General features: G+C 33.9%; 4 protein-coding genes across 5 annotated transcripts; 3 read left to right on the top strand and 1 right to left on the bottom strand.

The window, feature by feature from the left end:
• Positions 1-783: 783 nt before the first annotated feature.
• Positions 784-2,653, top strand: LOC128890136 (mesencephalic astrocyte-derived neurotrophic factor homolog). Of its 2 annotated transcripts, XM_054148375.1 has the most exons (6): positions 784-943; positions 1,279-1,377; positions 1,455-1,579; positions 1,668-1,809; positions 1,908-2,112; positions 2,274-2,653. In XM_054148375.1, exons 2-5 carry the CDS (start codon positions 1,293-1,295, stop codon positions 2,081-2,083), a joined length of 528 nt encoding a protein of 175 aa, XP_054004350.1. In that variant the 5' UTR covers positions 784-943; positions 1,279-1,292; the 3' UTR covers positions 2,084-2,112; positions 2,274-2,653. The 2 variants fall into 2 exon arrangements, with proteins under 2 accessions (XP_054004350.1, XP_054004349.1); XM_054148374.1 differs by having other exon boundaries at positions 785-943; positions 1,908-2,653.
• On the bottom strand, positions 2,129-21,433 carry LOC128890117 (sushi, von Willebrand factor type A, EGF and pentraxin domain-containing protein 1-like). Its single transcript, XM_054148338.1, has 32 exons — positions 21,015-21,433; positions 20,532-20,819; positions 19,591-19,846; positions 19,162-19,359; positions 18,512-18,676; positions 16,760-16,942; positions 16,276-16,491; positions 15,712-15,912; positions 14,961-15,209; positions 14,288-14,536; positions 13,876-14,091; positions 13,363-13,457; positions 12,962-13,256; positions 12,568-12,780; positions 12,329-12,490; positions 11,555-11,851; positions 11,004-11,143; positions 10,837-10,936; positions 10,314-10,527; positions 9,675-9,832; positions 9,346-9,434; positions 8,779-8,888; positions 8,526-8,698; positions 7,831-8,045; positions 7,538-7,745; positions 6,392-6,565; positions 6,209-6,300; positions 4,788-4,924; positions 3,844-4,702; positions 3,593-3,752; positions 3,324-3,512; positions 2,129-3,262 (listed from the first exon to the last, which is right to left on the bottom strand). Exons 1-32 carry the CDS (start codon positions 21,321-21,323, stop codon positions 3,093-3,095), a joined length of 6,780 nt encoding a protein of 2,259 aa, XP_054004313.1. The 5' UTR covers positions 21,324-21,433; the 3' UTR covers positions 2,129-3,092.
• Positions 17,613-18,548, top strand: LOC128890137 (uncharacterized). The gene is made up of 3 exons (XM_054148376.1): positions 17,613-17,743; positions 17,994-18,114; positions 18,296-18,548. Exons 1-3 carry the CDS (start codon positions 17,613-17,615, stop codon positions 18,437-18,439), a joined length of 396 nt encoding a protein of 131 aa, XP_054004351.1. The 3' UTR covers positions 18,440-18,548.
• A 2,202-nt stretch (positions 21,434-23,635) lies between the features above and the next one.
• Positions 23,636-27,417, top strand: LOC128890382 (TNF receptor-associated factor family protein DDB_G0272098-like). Its single transcript, XM_054148821.1, has 8 exons — positions 23,636-23,954; positions 24,885-25,181; positions 25,585-25,696; positions 25,800-26,060; positions 26,112-26,412; positions 26,605-26,810; positions 26,893-27,075; positions 27,176-27,417. Exons 1-8 carry the CDS (start codon positions 23,644-23,646, stop codon positions 27,362-27,364), a joined length of 1,860 nt encoding a protein of 619 aa, XP_054004796.1. The 5' UTR covers positions 23,636-23,643; the 3' UTR covers positions 27,365-27,417.
• Positions 27,418-27,538: the final 121 nt, after the last annotated feature.

Raw genomic sequence — 27,538 nt, 5'->3', positions numbered from 1 at the left:
ACGTTTCTTAGCATTGTCCATTTACAATTTATATTATTCGTTTGTGTGTGTGTATATAACTCTGTGTTCACGTTTATTGAATATACAGATACCTTTTAATCAATTATTCTTCATTTTTCGTAACGAGTCTGCTTTATAACAGTACAATATATTAGTTAATATATCGAATTTATTATTTCTTTTTAATAGTTAATGTAAGAATAATTATCGATTTTTCGTCATTGGCGCCATCGGTGGAAAAACACTCAAGTTTGTGGTAAAGATAGTTTCTATTTTCGACACTAGATTGCAGATGCTATGCCAATAATGTGGGGTTACACACATTTATCGATTTTCACATGGATAGTTCTTCACACATGTTTTATACTTCACATTAATAATTTTTTGCAATTGCGTTTAAACGTAGCGGATTTTAATTACATTTTTCTTTTACGCGTAATTCATTTTTCCGTTAGTTGCAATTATTTTTAACATTCCCTTATCAACCGTCATACAGTTCAAACGTGTTCCCAACCAGCTCCTTGAATTCAAACTGTTAATCCTTGTTTTATTGTTCTTGTTTAAATAAATTATTTTGTTGTTTAAGTTCGGTATTCATGTTCGTAATTCTTTTATGTAGAATCCCTACGAGACCCTACATCCCTACGATCCTAGTTTCCATTTTTTTTTTTTTTTTTATGGTCTAACAACCAATCAGAATAGGCTATGTTACACATGAGTCATGGTCCATTCCGACCAATCAGGGTACGCCAGCTGGGATTCTCCGGGCTTTTGACAGAATCAACGTGTATAAAGCCAAGCGTGGAATAAACCGATGTAGTTACGCTAAGAAATTTGTTAAAATAAGAAGCGCATGAATTAGAAGTTTTAGTGTGTTTACGTTACGAGTCAGTGAAAATATTTTCTACGTGATATACGAATTACTTTCTTGGCATAGCAGTATGTAAGTTGAACTTTATCGTTGCTTTGTTAACCTGGTAAACATTGTAGACGTAAGCAGTCTTTTATTAATGTATATCATTTTCTAATGTATTAACATCAAGTGTTCTGAATTAACCTTTCATTCCAGTAAAACAATTAATATGACTAGCGTCTGTACAAATTCAAGTTTGACAGAAATAAATATTTTTATTTAAAGAAAAAATATTGTTATAAACATTGTACTAGTTTGCTAATACTTTCTTTAGTGGAAAACGATATTGTAGTCTACAAATAGTTGTACAAATTTTTACAGTTTCAAATAGGATACAATTGTATTTTATTATTGTTTCTGTGCAGAGTACACATTCACAATGAATAGTTCGCTACTATTAACACTGTTTATTTGTATTGGAGTAATATGTACTGTAACAGCCCTGAGGAATGATGAATGCGAAGGTAAGCACATATTTTTTTTTTTACTTCTCATTAATTGTTTAATTCTTATTTATCATAATATCTTTCTGTTGTTACAGTATGTATATCTACAGTGCAAAAATTTGTTAATACTTTATCTGACGATGTTAAAAAGGATACCAAAAAAATAGAAACAGCATTCAGAGAATTTTGTAAGGGTACCAAGTCTAAAGAAAACAGATTTGTAAGTATTTTTATTCATGATAGAAGAGTGTCAATTTACAACACATGTCATAAATTTATATCTACTTCAAATATATTTTTTCTTTTAGTGTTATTATTTAGGCGGTTTAGAAGATTCTGCAACAGGCATTTTAGGCGAATTAAGTAAACCTGTATCATGGTCTATGCCTGCAAATAAAATATGTGAAAAACTGAAGAAGAAAGATGCTCAAATATGTGACTTGAGATTTGGTATGTATACTATTAACTATTTTTACTATCTACTATATTTATAATCACAATTAAGTTGTATGTTTTTGTTATTAAATAATAATATTATTTAATTTCAGAAAAACAAATTGATGTTAATACCGTCGATTTGAAGAAACTTAAGGTGCGTGACTTGAAAAAAATCTTAAATGACTGGGATGAATCGTGTGATGGCTGTATAGAAAAGACAGATTTTATTAAGCGAATTGAAGAACTGAAACCTAAATATTCTCATAGTTCAAAATCAGAGCTATAAAAAGTGTTCAGTAATGTAGATAAATTATTGTTAGTATGGCTAAGCTTTTGGATATTCTTTTTTTTTTTACAAAATGATTGACAGTATTTAACGCACATATATTCGTATCTGAGTATATGTGTACATATCATTTTGTAAACACTTTAATTGAATGAATTTTTGAAGGCAGATATATGCATTTAAATTTCAGGAAGAGGCATTAAACATTATTCTTTTTTAAACTGTGAATTAAACAATACCGTAGATATGATTCAAAATACTTAGGAATACTGAGCAATGAAGATTTATTAAGAGCATTAATGGTTTTTAGTGTAGCCATGCTAATACACGTTGAATATCATAAAAGGTGCTCCGTTTTTATCATACCAATGTTAGACAAATAATGTGACTCAAATTTTTCGTACTACATATTATTTTCATGTTTTCATTTTTCATTGCTCTTCCTCAGATATTCTGATACAGTGCGTTTATACACGTATGAATCCTATTTGTACCAAAATGCAGTGTACTATATCAACAAATGTGTACATGTGATGATCTATTAATAATATGTTGTTATATATATATTTATTCTTTCTCTTCTCTGTTACGCTTGTCACTCATATAGATCGACTAATTTTTTAATTAACATGTAATAATACATTACCTTTTTACATCGATAAGAAGTTTGTTTCTATCAAATAAGCTAAGTAATAAAAGTAAGTCTATGAAATGCTCAATAACGTATATCTATTAATGACGAGTTTCAAGAACTGTTTTATTTTGTTCCGAAATTATATATATAATATTTTACAAATAACGATCACATTCATTATTAGTAGATTATCTCTTGTACAGTGATATTACTTTGTGAAAACAACTTATGGGATGTAAAATGGAAAAGTATTATAATATATTAAAAATTTAATAATTTTGACATTTAATAAAAAAAATTCTCAGACAAATTTGCTACAATGTTCTAATTTTAAATACACGCATCAATTTTTAAATATATCATGAATTCTTTTTATTATTTCTCGTCGCAAATCGGCGATTCGCTCCAATGTCCATCCGCTTTACACGTGATTAGACCCTGTTTTTTACCGTTAGGACATACATAAGTCAATTGATCTTGATACAAGTATGAACGACCATGCACAGTAACTCCAGGTGGAAGTTTGGGTTTGTTACATGAGAGTTCTGTAAATATTGATAAATGGTAAAATGCAATGTACTACATGTTACAGAATCTTGTACTTACTTGTACATTTACTGTACACTCTGGACCATTTTCCATTTGCAAGACATCTTGCATTTGGTTGCCCAAACATCAAATATCCAGGCAAACATTGATAAGTGATCATATTACCAAATGAAAAATATGCTGATTTAACACTATCTTCTTTTAACATTGCATTTGCAAGTGTTGGTGGTTTCCCACATGTTACAGCTAAAATGAATAATAGTTGCTCAATCATTTTATATAACAGTTATTAAATGTATGTCCTACAATAACAACTTTTTTCTTACGTTTACAAGAAGGGATAGCAGACCATGTGTTGTTTGGGAGACAGACAGATTCTTCATTACCTTCTAGAGTACTACCATGACGGCATTTGAAAGTAATGGTACTGTTTATAGTTCTTGAATAATTATTACTATTCCCAACTATGTATCCATGTTCTGGAACCTGTCAGCACTGCAGTCTTAGTTTCTTTGATCAGTGTTCAATGTCCTTAAAAATAAATTTATCAAAATGATCATATATCTATAATACTTACTCTGGCTAAAGGGCACATCAATTCTTGACAAATATCCCCAATTTTATTGTCTAATAAATTTTCAATAATGCTTTCATTTAATTTTAAATATTTGAGTTCCCATTTTCCATCCTCATTGCAAAACCATGTTAAATTGGAAATATATTCATTAATATTTCCATCTGCTACTTTGATTCTAACATTGTTTTTGCAGGTGAGAATTATTTTCTTCATGTAAGTATAGCCCTCCACAAAATATTTTAAATTCCTGTAGGATTCATTGTAATGTTTTTCATTGTCTCTTTTTTTACTTTGATTGTTCGAAATTCTTTCTTCGTTAAAACGTCGCAAAAGTGGATGATCTAGAACGGGACATTCACGAGGTTCGCAAGACGCGAACTTTGACGACCATTCTTCTTTATCAGTGCAAGTTCTAACGTCATCTCCAATTAGTTTATAGCCTGCGTCGCATTTTATTAGAATTTGCGACCCAACGAGGAACTGTTTCTCTGTCTCTTCTTTTCCTCTTTCTTTCGTTGTGATTTCTTCATTTGTTACATTAGAAAGTTCGATTGTATCGTCTTGGAATTTCAATAATATTTTGCCTTTATTTACAATACCGGGCCAAGGACATTTTAAGGCCACGCAATCGGGAACGAATCCACTCCAAGTACCATTCTCTGTGCACTGAAGTCTAAATTCAGCCAACAAATTATGGTTACCCTGAAATTTGTACCCTAAATGACAAGAATATGCAACGATATCATCAAAATAGTAGCTCCTGTCGAGACTGTTATTGGTTGTCTGTAAGTTGAGGCTTGTGGCAGAAGTATCGTGCAGATTGTTCGAACCGGAAAACGTTGAGTACCCATGTTTGATTCTGAGTAAATACAGAAATAAAATTTATTCAATGTTTCTGAAAACAGTGCAATTCACATTCGATTGCAAATGTACAGAAAGCATACTCTTTTGGTGGTGGGCACCCATAAGCCGCACAAGATGGTCTCTCGTGATCCCATATTCCTGATTCTAAGCACGTTAGAAATTGCTCCCCTACTAGACGAAATCCGTGGTCGCATTTGAACTCGAGCTGCTGTCCAACCTGAAGTAAAATTTAGTAAAAAATCTTGATTTCATTTAATTATGTGTCCACCAATGAAGTGAAATAATTGGATATTAACATGGATATGTTTTTGTTATGCATTTATAGAAGCTTAGTTTCCCTCTTCCGTTCTTTCCCTTCGCTTATCGTCGCCTGCTTTTCATTCATTTTTATAATTTACAATTTGTAAAACAAGTAACAAGGCTAAATAAGAAAATCATTATAGAGCGTATATAATACAACGAGACAATTAATTCTCCTTATTAATTAACTCTAATAAGACTACATTCGATAATCGATAAGTTAAATATACGAGTTGTTATTTACAGTTCTACGAAAAAAATATATGAAGCAATTGAAGTAAAATATCCTTTAAACGTTACTGTATTCATACGTACCCGTATTATTTTAGATTATATAATATAAATTATATAAAAAAATGTTTAAATATTTATTCGAATTAAAAGCCATCTAGCGGCGAATAAACCGAACTAAAATTCCGACCTCCGTACAGCGCACCACCGGGAAAACGCCTAAGCTTGTCCTCGAATAGTTCCTATTTGTAACGCTAGATGGCGCCATTAATTTTATTTTTTACCGACACCTGTAGGTAAGTTACCATAATGTCGATACATTACCATACTGTCGGTAAAAAACAATGTAAGCAGCGCCATCTAACGTTAAAAATAGGAACTATTCGAGGACAAGCTTGGGCGTTTTTCCGGTGGTGCGCTGTACGGAGGTCGAGATTTTAATTCTGTCTATTCACCGCTAGATGGCCATTTAGTGCACTGTGGAAACGCGCGAATAAAGACTGTAATTTGAATTAATCATGCGAACATTAATTACTTCTAACATGTTTTATCCATTTATTAAATAATTATGGAAACGATCAACCACGTAATAATATTACTTCAATGTATTTTAAAGCTTTACGTGTATATTGGAACAAGAAAAGCATTTCCAAGTCACAATTTAGTAAATGTAGTATGCATAAACGAATTTTTAACATCATCGATAAAATATTAAAATTAATATTGAGATAATCGTTCAAATAGTTTCAGCTGAATATCTTTTTAATACGAATCGATTTGTAAGTTTATTAGTACTGAAAAGGCATAATTTATTCAACCTACATAACAAATTCACATACATTTAAACACAAGGGATTACCACTTAATTCGTTACTTTTCAAAGTTATCAATCGTTTAAAATTCTCACTGCAAATCTGATTATAAATTTTCTTAATTACATCGGTAAAAAAAAACGTAACAATGAACGTACCTGCAAAATCGAAAGATCGTCCCTTTCGTATTCTTCTATTACGTACTCAATGTCTCCGTTTTCTGGAGCCAGCAAATTCTTGCACGTTCTCCCTGTCGCAAAAAAATGGTAAAAATATGTTAAGTAAATGTTACTTTCTGGATAATAGAATATACTATGACAGTGAGAAATCAGAATCTTCACCTATGCAGACTGGAGGTCGTCCACTCCACTTCCCGTCGGCATTACAAATTCTACGAGGATTTCCTCGGAGTTCGTAACCGGTCAAACACACGTAATTTATTTCATCGCCAAAGGAGTATGACCTTCCCTGGACACGACCTCGTGGAAAGTATCCCGGAAAGCCACATTTTCTTCCTTGAATAAAAATTACTGTTATCGCCGAGGGTTGAATGAAGAGAATTTAGTTATTTAATAAATTAAAATTTAATAAATTATTTAATAAATGAAATGTGAAGAATAATTCTCAAAAGGAGCTCTTTTCTTAACGTGGGATTGTTTGAATATTCTTACGCCTAGGGAATAATTTTATGAATGCAAATGTAATGTATTTAGTTTTCAGTATAATCTTCGTAAAGTTCCACATAGATTTTCTCATAGAAATGCCTGAAAATATGATGTAATTCAAGAAATATTTTAAGATTTTTCTGTACAATGGTTAGTAATAGCTACAGGAATTTCTTCGAATTTGAAAGGATGTACAAATTCTGACGATCTTTCCACTTCTTCATTCAAATCAAACATTGTCGGGACTTTGGTTGAAAAATTAAATAGGGACAGTGAAAGAGCTCATTTTATGGACTATTTTCTTGTTTCATTCATCACAATATAGTTATTTAAAATAAGTAATCATTGTAAGGATTGCTTGGTTGTTCAAAATAAATAAATTCTCGTATACTTGTGTCCTTGTAAGTATTTTTGCCCTTGTGCGACGATATTTCTGCGAATTAACATACTAAAGAGACAAACTGTATCAATCACATAAAATTTACTATTAGGTTGTCCCAAAAGTTTCTTTCGCTTTGTTAATAAGTAATACATGCACAATATTTTATGCTTTATGTTACATTACTGAATCGTGCACGATTCATTTTGCTCCGTTACTATTACAACATGAATATCTATGAAATTAGATTGTCTATTATATATAAACACGACCACATAAAATAATTGAGTGTAACTCGCGAAAGAAACTTTCGGGACAACCTAATATTTCAAACAATAATCGAAAATATTAATTAGGTGACCACATATTTATCTCAAATTTCAACAATTTTTATTTGACGTGTTCCTTCAAGGTGCAGAATAAAAAAAGGTTTCTCATCTTACTGACGCAAACCGGTGTATAGTAGCCTTCCCATTGTCCTTGTTTAAGGCACTTGACTTTCAAAGCCCGATACTCCTTGCCGCGAAATCGCACCAGGTAACCGTTGTCGCAGTAATAAGTAATCTCGGACGAGTCTTCGGTGACGTTTAGTTTACCTTTAAACGGTACAACTGGTAAGGGACAACCGCGGCAAAACGGGCTGCTTAATATCTAAGAACGTGAAATGCTTCGTAGAGTCTTCGCGAAAGTATGAAGAATACGATGTTATAGAAAATAAAAAAGAATTCACAATTACCGCAACGTCGCCGCGCACATGCTCTTGCATCTGTGACCAGGCGATTACGTTGCCGTGGTATTTTTCGCAGGTACTGAATAAACGTTTCACGTCCTCCGCTGTTAAAACTGTGCTCCAAATGTCCAGCAATGTTAATTTACCCAGGAAGGATTCTGATTCGGAAAACCCGCCTCCGACGCGGTCTTGTTCTTGTCCTATGACGAAGGTTCCGTTACCTAATCGCAAATAATATTATTTTGCGATTTAAAGTAACAGGGATTCACGTTACTTTATAAAATTCAATTATTGTATATTCTCTGTATCGGAATTCAAACTTTAGTTTAATTTTGTATCTTGGAACTTTGTTTCAATTTTCTAATATGTTTTATGTTTTAATCGCATATGCAGAGACGGACAACAAATTCTTATTTAAACATTTTATAGACACTTTGAATAATGAGTAAAAGATACGCGACTACTCACCTACTAGTTATTAAATTCAAATTAGAATTTGAATTATAAAATGAATTCGAATAAAATTAGAATAAAAATTAGTCTAGCACGCGATATTAGGATAAGTAGTTGTCAATTAAAAGTCATTGAGGTCTCAAAAATGTATGACTAAACTGAAAATGTAAATGATTCATTAATAAATACTAATACATATTTTACCTAAGAATAAACCTAAACTAGCTTCCTTAATAACAAATTATTACCTTGAACGGTGCTACGTTTCGCCAAGCGAGTTCCATTGTCTCTCAAAAATCCATCCATGAACGCATTCCAAGAACCATTTCCGTTTTCCCAAGTGATGCATATGAAATGCCAGTAGCCATCGTTTACTTTAATGTCCGTCACCACTTTCTGTCCATTGATGTATATTACAAGTCTACAAAATTAAAATGTTAATGTATCCTTGCTACAAGTGAAAGCTGTGTTTCATTTTTCTCACGAGGAATATTTTATTACCCGTTATAGTCGGTTAAAGTAAAAGCGTTGTCATAATGTCGTGTAGCGTATGACAACACCGTGCCATAATTAAATGTGTCCTTTGATTGCAGCCACAAGCATACTGTTAACTAAGAATTTATATTTAGATGAAATTGAAATAAATCGGGAAGATGTTTAAACAATATTAGGTCAAAGTTTTAGAATTAAATCGAGTTTTTCATTTATATTTCATTCATTATTGGATATTATAGTTTGTCGGTAAAAACAATTTCAATGATAAACATATACGGGAATGTTATCATTTGTTCAGCTAGATTCAACTGTTTTAGAAACGCGAATAAAGCTGCACAAAAATAAAAGCTAAAATGACGATTCATTCTAAGATTTCTGGTAGACATTTGAAAGTATAGTTTGTTAAACAAGGTTTGCGGAAAATATCTCGTTGTTCATACTAAACCAATATCTACATTGTTTATGAATTTCTAATAAAACAACCAACGTGATATTTAACAATAAAGAATAATAATTGCTTGTCACTTAGCACCTATTATTCCATTTCATTTATTTATCTACATGATTTACTACCTCCAAAAGGTTCACCGCAGAACCTTTCATACTGGCGTAGTCTGTCGTCCCCGATTTGGTGAAGTGCATCACGTAATCGGATGACAATTCTGTAAATAGACGCGCCTTTGAAGAAATAGAGAAAGAAAGTCGACAGAAAAGATCATAGTTTCGCATATATGAGGTGATAGAATCTACAGAGTGTCCAATAATTTGTGGTATATACAGAATAATAATTAAAGGAACTAAATTTTAATGAAATTTAAGTGAAAGTAAAACATTGTCTATTTCATATCGACGCTTGAACTATCGGTTATCAGACATCCTGTATTGATTAAGACTGTACTTACCAGTCTCGCAATTCCGCCCTGTAAATGGTACAGGACACGTGCAAGTGTAATTACTAATTTCATCGTGGCATTTTCCATTGTTCCTACATGGAAGGCTTCTACAGTGATTCACAGGCATCGAACAATTTTCTCCAGTGTAGCCATCCATACATTCGCATCTAATGAATCGTGAAAAACCGATATTTTAAGACTGTGTATTATGGTACACAGTATTTTTAGTTTCAATTTTTGAACAAACTGAAACTTATTACGTTAAATATAAATTAATATAAATACGATGAAAATGAAAATATAAATAAATATAAATAAATCTACCACTTTACTTATATTTTCACTATTCTTTGTACATAATTTTTATCAAAATATCTCTTATCGCTAAAACAATCAAAATTTTAAAGTCGAGTAAGATTAAACAATAAATTTTATCCTTGAAAACAAGTTTGCAAGATTGTAACTTTTATTACCTTTCCTTTCCAGACTGGTTAAAAATCACTTTTCGGACATTAATTTATTCCAAGAACCAACTATCGATTTAAACATATAATATACGTAACATTCGACAAATGTGTGGATATTAAGAAAAATGATACAAAAAGTGTATAGCACCTACCTTTTTACCTATAATTATTCAAAATTCACCTGTAACTCATCCGTGTCGCGTTTTCCTCTTCAATGTTCACGCAGTATGAATTCCCACGACAGGGGACCCAATCGCAAGGCAGTAAATTGCAATGACGACCCAAAAAACCACGTCTGCAGAAACACTGCCAGGTTTCGTTCACGGTGCGACAGGTGGATCCCTCCAAGCAATGTGAATGATCACAGTGATCCACAGCGATTTCGCAGAACTCCCCTGTACAACATGTTTCGATGAATCTCGAGATTCATTAGTACAATTATTAACCCTTACTCCTTAAACCAGGTTCATTCGAAAAGTAGAAATATTTCATTTGAAGTTATTCTTAAAATGCTTCATTCTAAACTTGATTTGGAACGTTCAAAGAGTGCTTACAAATTTTTTCAGATTTTTCAAAAGACTTTTCCACAATGAAAAACCGTGTCGAAAATGACTGACCCTGGTTTACGATTCGAGGTAATCGGAGAAACATTCACGGAGTAAGGGTTAATTAATTGATACTCGTTAAACTATTAACAGATCCACCTTCGAAGCCCTCCTTGCATTCGCAGCTATAATCTATTCCAGTACTCGTGCAGGTGCCATTGTTTTGGCAAGGATTTACAGCGCATTCGTCGACGTGTATCTGCGAGACATAACATCACTTGTTAGTAGAATTTCATCCGTGTTGTTTGGATAGATGGCTGTTTTACCTCGCAATTGCTTCCCGAATATTCACTGTTGCAAACGCAAGCGTAAGTTATGTTACTCGGGAGCCCATGAACGCTGCATGATCCTTCGTGGAGGCATGGCGAAGAATCGCACGGACTTCGAAACGTCTCGCATTTTGAACCTAATTAGATTTAAATGATAATTATACAATAGGATACTTGATGCTTCAAATTGGCAAAAAGAAATATGAACAAAGACAGTATTCGTACAATGATCAATTTCGAACGTAACTTTATAAAATTGTATTGAAATAATTAATTTTCATAAACAATGCATTTGTACATGCCCTTGGATATATAGAATAGATACAGTGCAAGAAGAGTAGTTACTTGAATAATTTATATAATTATTAAGAAAAAAGTGGATGCGCGGAATGCCATATATTAGAAGTGTAACTTCTTAGATACGATGGTGAAATTTTATTAATTCGTCCCAGATATTTAGATGATAGACACACCCCTTCTCCAAAGCGCAGAGTCCACCGTGGACTTTTAATTTTATCAGAAAAAGGAAGAATGTATTGCATACTAACCGACATAGTACTTGGGACACTCGCAACCGAAGCCGTCTTCTTCTTGTACGCACTGTGCACCATTGAAACAAGATTCCGACTCGCAACCATCACCTTCGATTTGAAACGCTGATAGACACTTATTTATGTCATCGGTCCCGCGATTTTTCGTAGTGGTATTAAACGGGCATGACAGGCAAAGGGTTTGCCCATATTCTGGTTGATAGAATCCGATATCGCACATTAAGCAAGGTTCGAGAGCTGAACGTGTGCCATGATAGCGTTTCTTTCGAGAGTAATATCCTGGCCTACATAGACCTAAATGAAAATGGATAATATTAATATGTATATTACTTATGATTCAGTAGAAACTCTCTATTGTTCTATTATCTGGTTACATTGTATGAAAGAGATTAAAAATTTGATATTAAAGAAAGTTTCTCGAAAAAGAAATATCAATTTTTAGCGACGGTACATTGCATACGTTTATTATTACAGTATATGTTTCATTCTAAATTGATGGCTTGTTTGACGATATAAACTATATATCGTTGATTTTCTGAATAATTTATGACAGTCTTTTATTTTCAAAAATAATTATAGAAAAGTTGTTTCTCGAAATAATCTTGGACTGAATAATAAAATTAAAAACTTTAGATAAAGGAAATGATTCTTTTTAAAAAGTATGAAGTTTAAAAAATATATATAACCTGCCACTGTTGGTCATCATTTGATCAAATTGTTTACAAACGATATTTACTATAAAAGTAGATTTAAATATTGGACAACACTTACCTATGCAATCGCGCAGAGATTTTGCATGCATTCTTTTCGTGGAGGTGTGCTCTGGACAACGTTTGCATTTTAAAGATCCGCTAGTGTCCTCGTATTCCCCAAGAGGACAAGGATGGCATCGTTCACTCGAAGAATTGAAAAACGTGCCCAACGGACATTTCACTGCAATTAGAAAAACCTATCGATACAGTGTTAACGAATTATGATATCAAGAAAGCACTACGACCGATTTTATTCACCACAAGTGTGCTTCTTCAGAACGCTTCCTGGCTCGCAAAGTTCCTGAAAATTCTTGAAAACGAGGTGCAGATTCAGCGCGAGCTTCGCGATTTCTTGATTCGTTTTGTTATTCAACAAATCTAGTTTTCCGGATTGGCTCATCGACTCTATTTTCTGTCTTAATTTTTGAACACCTTCTCGGGGGTTTTCAACATTTTCCTCGATTATCTTTCCTGCAAAAAGTAACTTAGAATAAGTACTTACTCTGAAAAATAAGCTATTTTTATCTGAAGATGACCATCTTCTTAATCGAAAACTATTATATTACTCAAACGCGTTTTAATTGAATACAATGAACACATCTACTTTATCTACAATTCTTTTCAAACATTTCACACATGTCTTTTAACTCACCTAAAAATTTGAATTTTATTTCTATTTTCTCCTTCCTTTTCTTCATTTTTACTTTGTTTCTATCTACATTGTCACCCACTTTAGCGTCTCCTTTTGATATCTTATTGGTCGTTGTTAAATTATTAAATAACTTGACAGCAAGATCTCTTCGTTTTCTTAGTACGTTTGATTGAGTGTCCGATAATAGTACGCTCTCCTCGCATTCAGGATCGAATGTAATGATATTGCACTCGACATCGTTTCCACAAATATCGAGCAATGTCGATCTTAAATTGGCAGTGATATGTTCGCTCAACTAATTGAAATAATAATAAGATAAAGTATGTTCATGTTTTACTGTGCGCAAAAGTATAAATGATGTTTTCTGTAGTTAATTATACAAACAGAGAATTAATATTTACTTCACGAAGAGTCGTTAAGTTGTCGCATACGATCGTTGTATTTCCTTCCAACACGATGCTTCCTTCTTGAGAAACAGCTTTTGGTGGAGTTGATTCTACAGGGAGACACATAAAGAAAAGAATTTCATTAATTAGAAGTCTTCATTGTAGAATAATGATTTTACGTTAAGAAGATCATTTACAAATTGGAAAAACAGCTTGATAAACATGGAATTTTTAATAATTATTTGTCCACAGTTTTATAGAGGTAGGAAGGACTATTTTTCAATCATAGTATGTTGCTTGAAAAAATTATATACGTACATAATTTTATACATAAATTATTTTCATAAATAAATAATAGCTTATTGGAAACTAAATTCAAAATGAATCCTTTAATTTCACAATAACGATAACATTGAAATATTATTGCAATATTTACGAAATACCTTGTAGAGACAATTTTATTATCCTAAGCATAGTGTTTACATATTGATAATTTGTACTGAATTAAAATTGCTATAAGCGACGCACCCGCACAATCAGGAATGTAACTCTCTTCTGTCCAATTCGAAGTGCTCGTGTTGCATTTTAATTGCAACACATCTTCCACAATTCGAAGATTTGGAACTTCGTCTCCAAATCCAAATCCTTCTTCGCACTCCACGGTACATTCGCTAGTCTCATTTACGGACGTCGAGGAACAATTTGAATAACCGTTCAGCACCGCTGGAATTTCTTGACATATGTCTGCCAATAAAAAACTAATTAATTGAAGATTAAAACAGTCCAGAATATTACTTTATTTAATCAACATTTCGACCCAAGTCCCAAGTACCTGTTAAAGTATTTTAATAAGTTTTAATTTCAATTTTTAATTACTGTTCGTGAAATTAATTATTAAATTTGTTTACTTTGTCGGGTATTTAAATAATATGTTTAGTACCTTTTACAGTGACGTTCAGCACGCAACTCGCTTTATTATCATACTTATCGATCGCATCGTACGTCACTTTTGTTAATCCGATTGGGAACATGCTTTCTCCAGGACGATAGTTTTGCTCCACTCGCACTGGAGCTTTTGAGTTATCGTAGTAACCAGGTTCATCCCAAGTTACGTTACTTATACCGATTCCATTATCAGTGTAGAACACTGGGGGATCTATGCAATTTTCGATCATCGGCGGTTCTGTGTCTGAAAGCAAGTAACAGGTGCTTAGAAGTGTTTAGCAAGATTTGGGAGAAATATTTCAATTTATAGAGGGACATTTATCTTTGTTTATTTTATACAATTTGACTTTTATATGCTTGTACTTTTAAAAAGACGTGCTCTGAGATGACACAGTAGATTCTTCAGATTTTTGTAAAAGTTTGTTGCAGGTACTCCATTGTGTTTAATACATTTAAAAAAATATTACACATAGGTACTCTTCATTTACGGTGATCAGATAAATCAGACTGTGCTATTTACGTATCGCTGGAATTTATTATTAATGTTATATTGTTTCAGCCAGCTGTTAATCTCCTCTTTTAGAGAACCTTTTATAAAAGCATAACTAGGAACACGATCCCATACATACGAATCTGTGTACCTAGACAATTTACTGCACTAAACTCACCAAGAACTTTGACTTTGAATTTGCATTTGGCTTTATTCCCAGTTGAATCCTGCGCCACGTATATCACAGTACGCGTGCCGATTTTCACTTTCCAAGGAAACGTGACGTAAGGTTTACTCCAGAAAATTGGAAACTCGTCAGCGTTGTCAGACACGGTTGGTGTTGTCCAATTAACGTACGCGTAATTCTTTTTTGGTAAGCTCTGCGTGACGATGTCTGGCGGACATGTTATCGAGGGTGGCGTTTTATCTACGAAGAAAATTAATTACACTCAACTAAAGTTTCAGTTTCATCTACGAAACCAGCTTTAGAATATAAATAAATTATTTCTTTAATCCTTTCGCTCCGATTGTTTACTATTTAAATTATATTCGTTGCTCTTTCACGAGTTTATTGTAATAAACTAGGGTTGATTATAATTCAAAAGGTATAGCCAGATAAGAAGGGAGAATTTGTCACAGCGCAAATGATGCTTATTGTTTGAAACATATATTCCTGAGAGCTTCAATTGTAATTCGACCAACGACAATCAGACATTTATTAGGGCATATATGTTCCACTAGGGTCAAAAGGTTAATCTATAAATAGAAAAAGCAAACATATAAAAAAAAAGTATTCGTTATAGTTCCTGTAAACCATATTGGATAATAAATATAGAAATTATCGTGTTCAACAAGAATTACGAGATTCAAGAGTCTTACTTCCATCGTCCATATTCTAACATTGTAAACGAGAGAAATAACTGTACAACCTGTGCAACGATTAACACTTCGTCGTTGGGACCAGACCCCAGAACGTCCTCCGCATTGTCGGCTACGTGGGCCTTCGAGCACGAAACCTTCCTTGCAGCTTATCGTACAATTTGTAGCGAATGGCACCTTCTCTGGCCCAGAACAACTTTCAGGGAAAATTTTTCCATTCGCGATTCGCTTCAGCGGTTCGCACGTTATTGCTGCAAATATAAAATGAAGAGCAAGTGTAACTATAATGATAGTGGATGCATTTATTGTGTGTTTTAAACTACAACCAACTGTTTCTTGTCATCTTTGAAACTATTCATATAGGATAGAGTACGTGAAAAATATACTACTTTATATTTAAATACAGAAATATTTATTTAATATAATATTAAAATACCATATAAATATATATATATTATTTATTTAATTTATATAATTTATATATATAAATAATTTACAATTTTCTTATCACACTACTCTATTTGGTTTCATTATAATTATTTGCTATTAAAAAAGAAAAATAGTAACACAGAATTATAGATGCAAATTGCATATATGATTTTTAAGTTGTTCACCTTTGCAAGTCGCTTTGAGGCCATCCCACTGCGACAAAGGCAGACAATTGCGAATTTTACTCCCACGAAGCTGATAACCGTTATTGCATCTGAATTGGCAACGAGCGTCGATCGGATACGCTGTGAAATTTTCTGTAACACTCAAATGCTGATCCTCTTCGTTCTGACATCGCATTCGACCGTGTGTCGGGACTCGGAGGGCTGGACAAGTTTTCACTGTTCAAACATAAGAACACAATTGTTCAAACACAATTTGACAATTAGCTCAAAATAACATTTGGAAATGTGGATGGATGGACTGAATCAATTCACGATTAGATTTTTTTAAATCAGTAATAGAAATTATAAAGAATTATGAAGATAAAATTTTATAGCATTATATACAGTGAAATGTCGACAAAGTATCATCACATTTGAATCCACAATTTTTTCATTGTATCGAAAGTTATTAAATACGTATTTACAATTATTCGATAGGACTCACGTAGACATTTTGGTTCGTTTCCAGACCAACTGCCATCCTTTCCACAAAGTCGAATACTGTCACCTGTGAGGTAAAAACCAATTCTGCACCTTATGCCACAGGCAGCATGAACGACATTGCTGCATGCTCCAGCTTTTACCAAGTATCCATTTTCTGGTATCTTTAATTTGGGACATGTTATAACTGCAAACAATCAAAAAGAAAAATTTTAGCAAGATATTTATATGAAATGTAGATATATAAGATACTTTTATAAGACTTAAGGCATTTCGGAAGGTACCAAGCATTCCAAGAGATACTACGTGTTTCACAACTTGTCGTTTATTAAATCGTACCTGCAACAAGGAATACAGTGCCTCGTATTAATATTCGGACACTATAGTACTTTATTCATTATTGCAATGTACACCTGACCATAATTCAGTTTATACATTGTAATAATGAATAAAGTACTACAGTGTCCGAATATTAATACGAGTCACTGTAAGTTCAAGTACAACGATTAATAAATATTGTCCACTATTTGGGAAGCGATTGCATTTTTCTGCATTAATAGAACTTATTTCTAGAGTTTTGAAAATTTCTGCAATAGTTGCGTCTTTTAACAAATGTCAAAGCATTCGAAATTCGAAGTAAAAATGAAAAAAAAAACAACTAAACAGTCAACATATTAAAATATGAAATTTTTTAAAAAAGGCAAGCTAAAGAGTATGATCAATAAATATTTCTTATACTCGGTACGCGTTGTTTATAAAACTTGAAGACGTCTTTAAACCTGCTTAACGATGGTTAACTTCACTGTAAACGAATACAAATTTATTTTGGAGAAAAGGCGTACTTAACGAACAAAATAATGGACCCGCGTTGCAACAAACCTCGCGATTTCGTTGCTGCCACAAAAAATTTAACCGAAGGAATACAAAAACAGAGGCATCTGCAAATGAAATGGTTTCAGACGTACGAATGGTTATTGGACGAACAACAGTATGTACATCGATTAGGTTTTTAATACAGGGTACTTATAAAATAAACGATCAAACTTTATAAACATGGATTCATTAAATAAAAATACTAAATAAATTAGATTAACTAATCATTGCTAATATCTATTAAATGATATAAATTAGTTAGAGTAGATAAAGTCAGTCAATGTTATTTAGTTTATATTGACATTTATTGATCCACACATTTTTACATAATTGAAATAATACTAATCGAATAATTGATTATGTAGAAAATTGAAAAAAGAACTGGAGGAGCTTTGCAAGGAAAAGGAGACGGTAATCAAGACAGAAACGTTTGTTCGAGAAGAGGGGAAGACGTGCTTACCATTTCCGGTTACCACGAGTGCTGAGGTATTAATGAATGAAATTTATTTAAATTAACTAAAACTTAATTTTTACATTTAATTACGGTTAAGTTAACGTCCACAATCTACTTGTAAGCCTTCCTTTTTCAATATTCTTAAATATAATGAAATAAAAATGAAAAATTATCAGAACCATCGACAATGTCTAAAATTGAATATTTCCACAGTATGGCTGGCTTGCAAGTAAACCAAAATTCAAATTGGAAAAATACGGATCCTACATGCCAGAGTACCCTGATCCCCTCCGCGACATAGTGCCCTTATCTGGAAACATACCTGTCCTCGCTGCCGGCAAAGGCTACATTTGGTAGCCAGCAACAAATCAAATTATCGAGATAGTTAAACGAGACTATAATAAGCAATGTGCATTTGCAATTTATTACCTTCGCATTTGGTTCCGTCCGTTGTAAATCCTGATGCGCAGACACAATGCTCCACCGAAGTAGCAGGTACTTTGATGGTCACATGATTGGCATCAGGGCACGATATGCACGTGGACGTAGAATCGCCAGATATTTCTTCAGAAGCGTACGTACCGTTTGGACAAGCTGAAAAAGAATACAAAATAAGTAATGAGTTGATGCATAATTATCTGGCGTTTTTTTTAAATTTTACAATATTAGTCCAAGATCTGAACATGCAAATGCACTCAGAATATGGTAGAGTGATTATTCTGAAGCATATTCGAAGTGTACTTCAAGAACAGCTTTCCATTTGCTTAGCATTCGCTTTCACTAATTGTTTCTCGGTTAAATAAATTGTTTAGATCACGAAACGACTGTGCTGTCTTTCGCAAAGCGGTAGATCATGATATAACGCAAATGAATATGATTACCGACGCTCATGTTAATGAACCACTTCCTGACAAAAATTTTGTACCAATCAAAATGAACGTTACTGTTCAAGGTTGTTTCGTAAAAATAAAGGGTTTCCCAGAAGGAACTTTAGAATCTTGAATTTTAATAAAACATAAATGGTATGAAATGTGTCTAATTTATATAACATTAATATATATAAATATGAATGAACTCACAATGGCAGGATCCTTTGAAACCGGAGCCAAAGTATCCAGTGGGACAGATGCAAGCATAATGACCTGTTGTGATTCCACAAGCACATGTCGCGAAATTATCGCAACAACCCTCCTCTATTTCAACCTCGCTGACATTCTTGCACAGGAGATCGCAATTATCCGGGACTGTCACGGGTATATACTTGCCTGTTCTTAAATCTATGAAAAATTCAAACGAGACTTTAATGTCATTTGATATCAGTGATCTCTTAACTCTCTAACTCTTAACTGAACCGTCAACTTCAATTAACATATCCAATCATGCACAATACAAAATCACCAAATTGTAATTATTACTAATTTTAACAGTTCTTAAAATTGTTTCACCCCAACGCTCTCTCAATCACGCATATTTATAAGACAACATGTTCTAAGACTTCTAAGACTCACCACGATGCAATGCTCGCCGCGCAAGGGCTTCGAATTCGGCGAAACTGTCTAGGAAATAACTATGCGAGAATCCAGGGATGCTGGCTATATCGTGAAGTTCCTGGACGTTGCCCGTTCGTATTCCAAAAGTGAATATTGTCGCGCCTACACTTTTTAAAAGGTTCGCCGCGGGTCGTGGATCTCCACCGTTGCTGAACCCGTCGGTTATGAGAAACACTGCTTTCACCGCGTTCTCTCGGCCTTTCTCGAGAATCCTCTAACGAAACATTTGTTCAAACACTTTGAAAGTTAGATCGAAAAACAGTTTAAGCAATCGTAGTAGAAGAAATACAGTGAATCCTGTCTAAGAGACGCTGAACGGAATCCCAGCCTCATCGTCAAGTCTTTGTTAGTTCAATATTCACTGTAAGTATCTGCAACTTCTTTTATATAAATGAATGATATTATATACAAGAGGTTTTTAATGCATATGTGATTCAATATTCTTTTAGAATATATGAGAATTTCCAAACTCTTCTACACTATTATAGAAAAATAAAAGAATTGTTTATGAAAACAGAAATAGAGAGACTAGTACACTACACTAACTACCAGAATTAGTATTAAGTTAACAACCACATTAAACTTATAAGCCTTCCTATGTCAATATATGTATATGCATGTTTCTTTCACTTTTATATTTAGTGGAATTCATATGTATATACATTTACATGAATTCTTTCAGAAGTTTATATATGCATACACATAAGGAAATTTTTATGCAAATGAATATAAAACGAAGGCACCTAAATAAACTTTTCTCTCTACTGTAAAACAAATTTTGTTTAGAATCACTAGAGTACCATTAATTTTATTTATTCAATACTCGATTGCAGAATGAAAGAAAAATTCAAAAGAAAAATTAATGAACAACGTGACAGAAAGAGAGAAAGAACGCTTACAAGTGCTTCCAGGAGAGCGCCACGCGTGTAAGTTCCACCGCCGGTGTAGGTAATGTTGTTTAATTGTTTATTCAACAAATAACACTTGTGGTCGTTGTCACCAGTTCGTGATATCTGATCGACGTTGCGTCTGATGTTCCTCCTTCCGCCAAATGTTACAATCGCAATTCTGGTAGCCGAGGGTTCCACGATAAAGTCGGACAAAAGGTTTTTCACAAAGTTCAATTCGCTTTGGAAATTTTTCAGACCGACAGATCCCGAGGCGTCGACGAGGAACACCAACTCGACCTGACAAACATTTCGCACGTGTTTTCAATTGATTCTGGTAGTTTTAGTACAAATACGTTGAGCTCGATATTTTTAGTATTAAACAGAGTACATTTAAATAAGCTACAAAAAAAAAACTAAACATCCCCGTTTACTAACGAATAATGTAGCACCTAATGCTCTAAAAAAATTCAACAGCCTGAGTCTACGGATTACCTGGTCGGTTTGGCTCTTCAATCTATCGATATGAATTTTAAAAAGTCGCGACAGAGTGTCGGCCTTGTTTTTGAACAATCTCTTGGCGTTCTCCAAACTCGCTGACAGTTCGCGCCAATCTGCGCTTCTCTTTTCTCCAAAATTAAAGGAGAAGGGTGTCGTCGTATTTCCATCGGTCATTTCGACGTTCAACCCCACGTCGAATGGAGCAACATTGTTCAGAGATGAAACAAAGATAAAAAATCGGGACAACAGTCCAACTAATATGCATTTCTTGGCAATCAGACAAACCATGTTCGCAGTTCGCATTCACGATTCGAAGAAAATACTTTCAGGGCATAATTCACGGGATTAGAATCCGTTAACCGAGCCTTCAGAGAACGGAACCCTTCTGCACCAATGAATTTAACACAGCGGTTCAAACGCAAAACGATTACGATGTCCATTCGGTCAGATCTCGATGGCAGTCTCTTTTGCGTCGACGTTTACACATATCTTTGACAGTTTCCATAGATCCTACGCATTTCTTTCGAACTCATGGTCCATCTGTCAGATGGATATTTTAAAACGATTGTCCCTTGCCATCGACGATACGAGAAACACACAACGAGTTGTTAGAACCGTGTGCAACGAAGGCAACTTGTCGTTTTATGAGTTGTTTCGAAGAACGCACTGTTTGCGGCGAAACATCGGGAGATCGACTGTCAATATATTGAGACAAACTGCTACTGCTTCGCGGAGGATCGCGTAAAAGAACATCCGAGCTTGTATCCGAGCACTGAATAGTTGAGAACAAGGGACTCTCTGTTCTGTCTATACTGTGCGCACGTGTTCATTCTCATCGACTGATCTCGACGAATGTATGATTTATTAAGGGGGCAGTATGCTACTTTGGGCAGAAATTTAAGGATTCTTAGCGATTCCTCTTTTTTTTTTTTTTTTATAAAGAAATAATCGAATCTGTGTAAATGGTTGTAGATTCAAGGCACCATACTATTTTAACCCTTTTAGTTAAAGGGTTACTTTTCGAAAAAAAATATTTGTTGATCAAATGATTCAAAAATCTCGACGGATGTATGATTTATTAAAGGGACAGCATGTTACTTTGAGCAGAAAATTGTGGATTCTGTACAATTCCTTTACTTTATAAATAAATAATTTAATCTGTGTAACTGGTTGTAGATTCAAAGCATCATACATCATAACGTACATAAATTAATATGAAGATAAAGAAATTAATATTAACGATACGACTTAAGAAGGTACAAAGATGGAATATAAATTATGAAAAAATTGAAATGTCTATACAAAAAATAAGATACAGAACATACATTCAATTGTTTATAAATATTCATTCTCCTCGACTAAGGATGGGGTCGTTGGTTTAAGAACAGACTGGCTATTAGTTGACAATGTACTGTCACAGATAAATCGTATGTAACATCTAATAGAACTTCTTCCAAGAAATTATTGATTACTTAACAAATTGACATAATATTGACCTTTTATCTCCCACTAAGAAAAATAACGAGTTATCTGACATTCTGTACGAGCAGTTAATTTTCAGTTATTCTAGCTTAGATTATGATTTTCGAAAAATGAGGATGGCTACAAGATCTAGTGAAATAAATCAAGGTCAGTTGTGACAAATAGTGTAACATGACAACTAATAGATAACAGCACGCGCGAATGTATTTCTTCAGCTAAACATTCGGTTGCCATGTTTAGTGACTAAAAGTGAATTTCTTCGACTGTTTTTTTTTTTTATACATAACTCATTACTACGTAGAGGTGTGTAGGTAGCCATTATCTTCATAAACAGTTCAGGCATTTCCTGTCTATCGAAATTAATTTAAGAACTTAGAAGTATAGTAATTTAGCCTTTCTTGAATTACAGCTATAAACGACTTAATGTAAAGGCACGGAATCAATGTTTACACCTAATAGTTTAACACGTCCGGCATTATGTGTAAAAAGTCTAACTAAAATTCTTAAAAAACACCTTCTCTTTTTTTTTGTGAGCACGCTAATAACGCCTTAAAAGTTTCACGCGTTCATATAAAGTATTCAGTTCAAAATCAAAGTGAATCGATAGTCTTCCATCCAGGATATGTCACTGTAACGGGACGTTGTGCGAAGAACTCGTTCGACAGCTCACCAACGTGTGTACGATAACGTTCGAGGAAGGGTGTCGTGTTTATGTCACGTGTAGGAGGGATGTTGAACCGTGATCCGCAGCAGCAGTAGCGTCAGCTAGCAAGAAACCGAGGTCAGAAAAATGCTACCACTTTCCTTCTGACCCGCGCGCATATCGCGTCGATCATTTTTCTCCACGGATATCGGTAGACCACGCGCGCGCATCAGCCACCCGCGATTACACGATGATCTAGAGTTCTCCGTTCACCACGGACCTCGTTCTTGCCTTTTCTGACCAGTTTATCGGCTCCACGGTCCAGATAACGCTCGTCAAAATAAATCTGTGCGGTTTGTGTCGCGTGTCGCAAGTCTCGTTAATCGCGTCCACGATTCTCAGCTTCCTCGTTTCTTACGTTTCGCTCTCGTACTTCGCCGACGATTTCTGCCGAGAGATTCTTCAGTGGAAAGTTGTGTTCGCCAGTAGGAAGAAACGATGTCGATCTTAGAGCTCACTGCGTCAAGAAGACAACACGCTGGTCCAATACGCAGTCTACGATATCCGATAGCGATCTCGACGGCGTTACTGATAATCGTTGCGATCTCTGGATGCTTCGCCGACGAAGAAGAACAGTCTCCGCGTGCTACCCAATTCATTCCTTATTTACATGGACTGAATGTCCCCGAAGACGACACAGGATACGAGCAATGTCGTTCCACGAATATGTGGAGGAGCCTGTTGGGACGCGTGAACGTGTTCGCGTTCTTGGACCCTTCTTGGCACTACAGCTATAGGCAGGCAATCATGTGAGTCGCTTCTAGTCAATCAACGTGTACATTCTGACGATAGTTTTGCTTACTAATGTGTAATAAAATAGAGGGTGAGTCACGCGATTCGCGCGGCTCGTATCTCCGCGCGATATGGAAAACAATAATTAATATGTGGGAGATGCTCGAGAGATAATTGGAAAACAATAACTTCTTACTATTCTTGGTAATCCGAGCAGTTTACTTTTACTCGCGTTCGATTGGATTCGCGTTGAAGTAAACGTTTCCAGTCTTGATCTCGGGATTGTATGAACGGAACAAATTTTGTAAAAGATTAGGGCTACAATAAGAATATAATTAGTAGATGTAATGCGAGGACCAAGGGAAATATTTTTAAAAACGCGAGTAAGAAGTAAAATACTAAAATTCTTTCAGAGATGTAAACAAAAATGTAAACAGTGGATGGCACTTAATGTTTTTTCAGAAACTAAATATCTCGAAAATTATGAATCTTAGGATAGATGTACCTTAATCATTTTGTTCTCAATATTCATTACTTTTTGGAATTCTGTCATACAATAAGTTCTTCAAATTTCCTCCACGCCAACCGTATCTCCCCCAATGCTCCACAAATATTGTACACATTACTTGTACCTCTCTTCGATAGATTAAAAGTTAATAGTGGGCCGTATGTTGAATTGATTACGTTTCTCTTGATAGATAAATAAACAAATAAATAAATATAGTTAGTTAAATCGTTTATTTGGGTGTGAAGTTATTACAATTTGGCCTATAGCACCTCTTGATCCAGTCTTTACATTTATACATATGTGTAAATTATCGTAATATAAACAAATATAAAAATATCCTTTCATATCCTTAAACGTATCCTTTCGTTTCATCGCGAAAGTCTCTCAAGAAGAAATAAAGTTTCATGAAATGAAATCCATTGACGTTGTTCTCTGCAAGGTTGGAGATGCTGAAGAAACGATTAGACAGATCCAATTTTACTGACATCTTGTTCTTCGTCGTGAGTCCGCCGACGAATTTACCAGAAGACAGCTCGGAGATAAAGGCGTGGAAAGACATATCCAAGTCGGACGTTACAAAATCGGAATCATTTTGGGGTGCAGAAGAAACTCATTTCGATGACTTTGCGAAAAGCAGCGAGAACAGCTCAAAAATGATTTTTCTTCAGGATACTTTCGAGTTGGGTATCTGGCAAAATTTTCATGCCTTCAAGGACGAAGTGGCGGTCATCGATCGGTAAGTCATCTTCGATATTTATCTTTTTTTTTTTGTACTTATTTAATCAACTTTGTCTACTGTAATAAAATGAAAACAAATCTAGAATATTCGTTGAATTCACCCTATTTTTTTTTTGTTTATTTTTTTATTTTATTGAGAAGTCGTTAGAACGAATGAAAGTTGTTTTATAAGACGAACTAATTGAAATGCACAATATAATAACTAGAAACAATTACTTTGACAACAATAACATTCAGTATCGAAACGTGATCGTTTCGATATCACAATCGTTTAATTTATTTATCCTCACGGTGATTTAGATATGTTTTATCACGAATTCTGTAAATGAAGTCGTCATTGAACAATCGATTTATTTTTATATAACTTACTTTAGACACAACGCAAAATGTTTTTCTTACAGTTGTGGTCGATTGACATACCAAGTAATTATACCGTGGAGTATACTATACTTTCCTTACGTTAAAGCAGCCATTCTTTCCACGTATAAAGAAGAACCATGCGGCCCATGCAACGTAAGCATGTTTTAAACATATCTCTACAGCAAGAACACAGTGACTATATAACAAATTATTTAATAGAAAATGTAAAAGATTGATTTGTTTCTATGGTGAATAGGAAAAACCATCTTCAGTACACAATTCACTGGATTACGAGAAGTATCTATTTCGAAATATAAATCCGAACGAAGAAGAAACTAATCAAAACTTTGATACATATTATGCAAAACAAGAATTCGACTTGGAAGCAGAGAGTATCACTATGTTTGCAGAGGACTTAAATCAAACCGAGGACAATGAAAATGCAAGCACCGTCATTTCTTTTGATCTGTATCTAAATACAAATGATATCACCACTTCTCCGATCGCAATAACTGATGCACCACTAGTGGAAGCAGAAGTGTTTCGCATATTTAATGAGAGAAATCAGTCAGCTGGGATGTCAACGGAAAGAACGAACGATGATGAGGATGCGAGAAGCAATGATGCTTCTGCTGGTAACAAAAGTGAACCAACAACAGAAGTTTTTTCACATCAAGAAGAAACTCAAACGTCGTCTGTAATTTCAAACTTAGAGACAACTGAAGATTATAATAAAATACAGGGTCACTCTTCCTCAGAAAAACGAATATATGACACGGTTACAGATGCAGCAAGAAGTTACCAAGTTCATCAAAGTGTCATGGATGAGAATTTGAGGAACAAGAAGAAAGAAGAGATTTTTTCAGTCGGTAGTAATAATGATACATTTTTTAATAAGGAGTCTCTTAAAATTACACGAATATCTAACAATTCATTTGTTAATTATTTGACGAATTCGTATAAGAATAATTATTGAATAATAAACGTATAAACATACGTAACAGCCAGAAAACCCGAATCTATAAATGAATTATCATTTTAATCATGTCGTTATTTTTCAGATCATAAAACTCTGATACCAGATGTTGAGAACAAGGAAATACACGATCAAAAAGCCGAGGATTTGCCTTTACGTATAATATTGTATTCTCCACATTTACACCAGGAGGATCAAACAGTGAAGCAATACACGCATTTGGTTCTGAAAGCAGGAAGTCCTAATTATCATGAACACTTTAACAGCATGAGTAAAAATTACAATCAGCGGGTAATATACTTTTATTAAATGTTACAAATCTATCTTAACAAAATATTATATTAACTCTTTATAACTATTACAAAAATATAAGCCAGCGGCATCGGAAACATCAGATGCAACAGTAGAAAGTAAAAATTTACGTACATTTATAAGCGGTGTAAACGAAAGTCCAGGAGTATACGGTGAAATTTCGGATTATTGGAGATTTACCGAAGACGATGAGCTCAACGATAGAAGTAATAATATAGCATTTTTGGAACAAGATGATACCACGGTAATAATTCCTAAAGTATTTTCTTGCAAATTGAGCCTTTCAACTACAAACTATTCGATACGTACAAAATGTAATCCATATCTTTATAAAACATTTTTAGGCTAAAAACACAGAGAATAACAATGACAATGCTTCCGATGTTGAAAGTGATACATTAAAACCGAGTGTTGTAGATGCAGACTCGGACATGAGCATTAACAATAATGCCGATTCCGACGATGTTATGCAACATAAAATAACTGAACATTACAGTAAACTGGTGCCATGGATTATTTATATTCTCTCATAGGTCAATAAATAAATAAGTCATATTTATTTTAGGAGTGTATTTTATTAAAAACATAACGTATACACTATACATGTTTACACGAATAGCTCTAAGAACCATATACAATACATTATTGTAAAACAGACACGAAACAGAATCTTATTTGTATGTTATTTCGATGGACCTATAGAAATT

This window comes from Hylaeus anthracinus, unplaced genomic scaffold (assembly GCF_026225885.1).
Source record: "Hylaeus anthracinus isolate JK02 unplaced genomic scaffold, UHH_iyHylAnth1.0_haploid 12000, whole genome shotgun sequence".
Taxonomy (NCBI): Eukaryota; Metazoa; Arthropoda; class Insecta; order Hymenoptera; family Colletidae; genus Hylaeus; species Hylaeus anthracinus.
The sequence above is the reverse complement of the archived record's forward strand: the minus strand, read 5'-3'. Positions and strand labels throughout refer to the sequence as shown.

Excerpts from the sequence above, each read along its gene's own strand:
- LOC128890382 (XM_054148821.1), top strand. The coding sequence starts at position 23,644 with ATGTCGATCTTAGAGCTCACTGCGTCAAGAAGACAACACGCTGGTCCA. Across the intron at positions 23,955-24,884 it reads AGCTATAGGCAGGCAATCAT|GTTGGAGATGCTGAAGAAAC; the intron begins GTGAGTCGCTTC and ends GTTCTCTGCAAG. Across the intron at positions 25,697-25,799 it reads AACCATGCGGCCCATGCAAC|GAAAAACCATCTTCAGTACA; the intron begins GTAAGCATGTTT and ends TATGGTGAATAG.
- LOC128890137 (XM_054148376.1), top strand. The coding sequence starts at position 17,613 with ATGGACCCGCGTTGCAACAAACCTCGCGATTTCGTTGCTGCCACAAAA. Across the intron at positions 17,744-17,993 it reads TGGTTATTGGACGAACAACA|AAAATTGAAAAAAGAACTGG; the intron begins GTATGTACATCG and ends TTGATTATGTAG. Across the intron at positions 18,115-18,295 it reads CGGTTACCACGAGTGCTGAG|TATGGCTGGCTTGCAAGTAA; the intron begins GTATTAATGAAT and ends ATATTTCCACAG.
- LOC128890136 (XM_054148375.1), top strand. The coding sequence starts at position 1,293 with ATGAATAGTTCGCTACTATTAACACTGTTTATTTGTATTGGAGTAATA. Across the intron at positions 1,580-1,667 it reads AGTCTAAAGAAAACAGATTT|TGTTATTATTTAGGCGGTTT; the intron begins GTAAGTATTTTT and ends TTTTTCTTTTAG. Across the intron at positions 1,810-1,907 it reads AATATGTGACTTGAGATTTG|AAAAACAAATTGATGTTAAT; the intron begins GTATGTATACTA and ends ATTTAATTTCAG.
- LOC128890117 (XM_054148338.1), bottom strand. The coding sequence starts at position 21,323 with ATGCGAACTGCGAACATGGTTTGTCTGATTGCCAAGAAATGCATATTA. Across the intron at positions 11,852-12,328 it reads ATCTCTGCGCGATTGCATAG|GTCTATGTAGGCCAGGATAT; the intron begins GTAAGTGTTGTC and ends ATTTTCATTTAG. Across the intron at positions 6,301-6,391 it reads ACGACCTCCAGTCTGCATAG|GGAGAACGTGCAAGAATTTG; the intron begins GTGAAGATTCTG and ends TTTTTGCGACAG.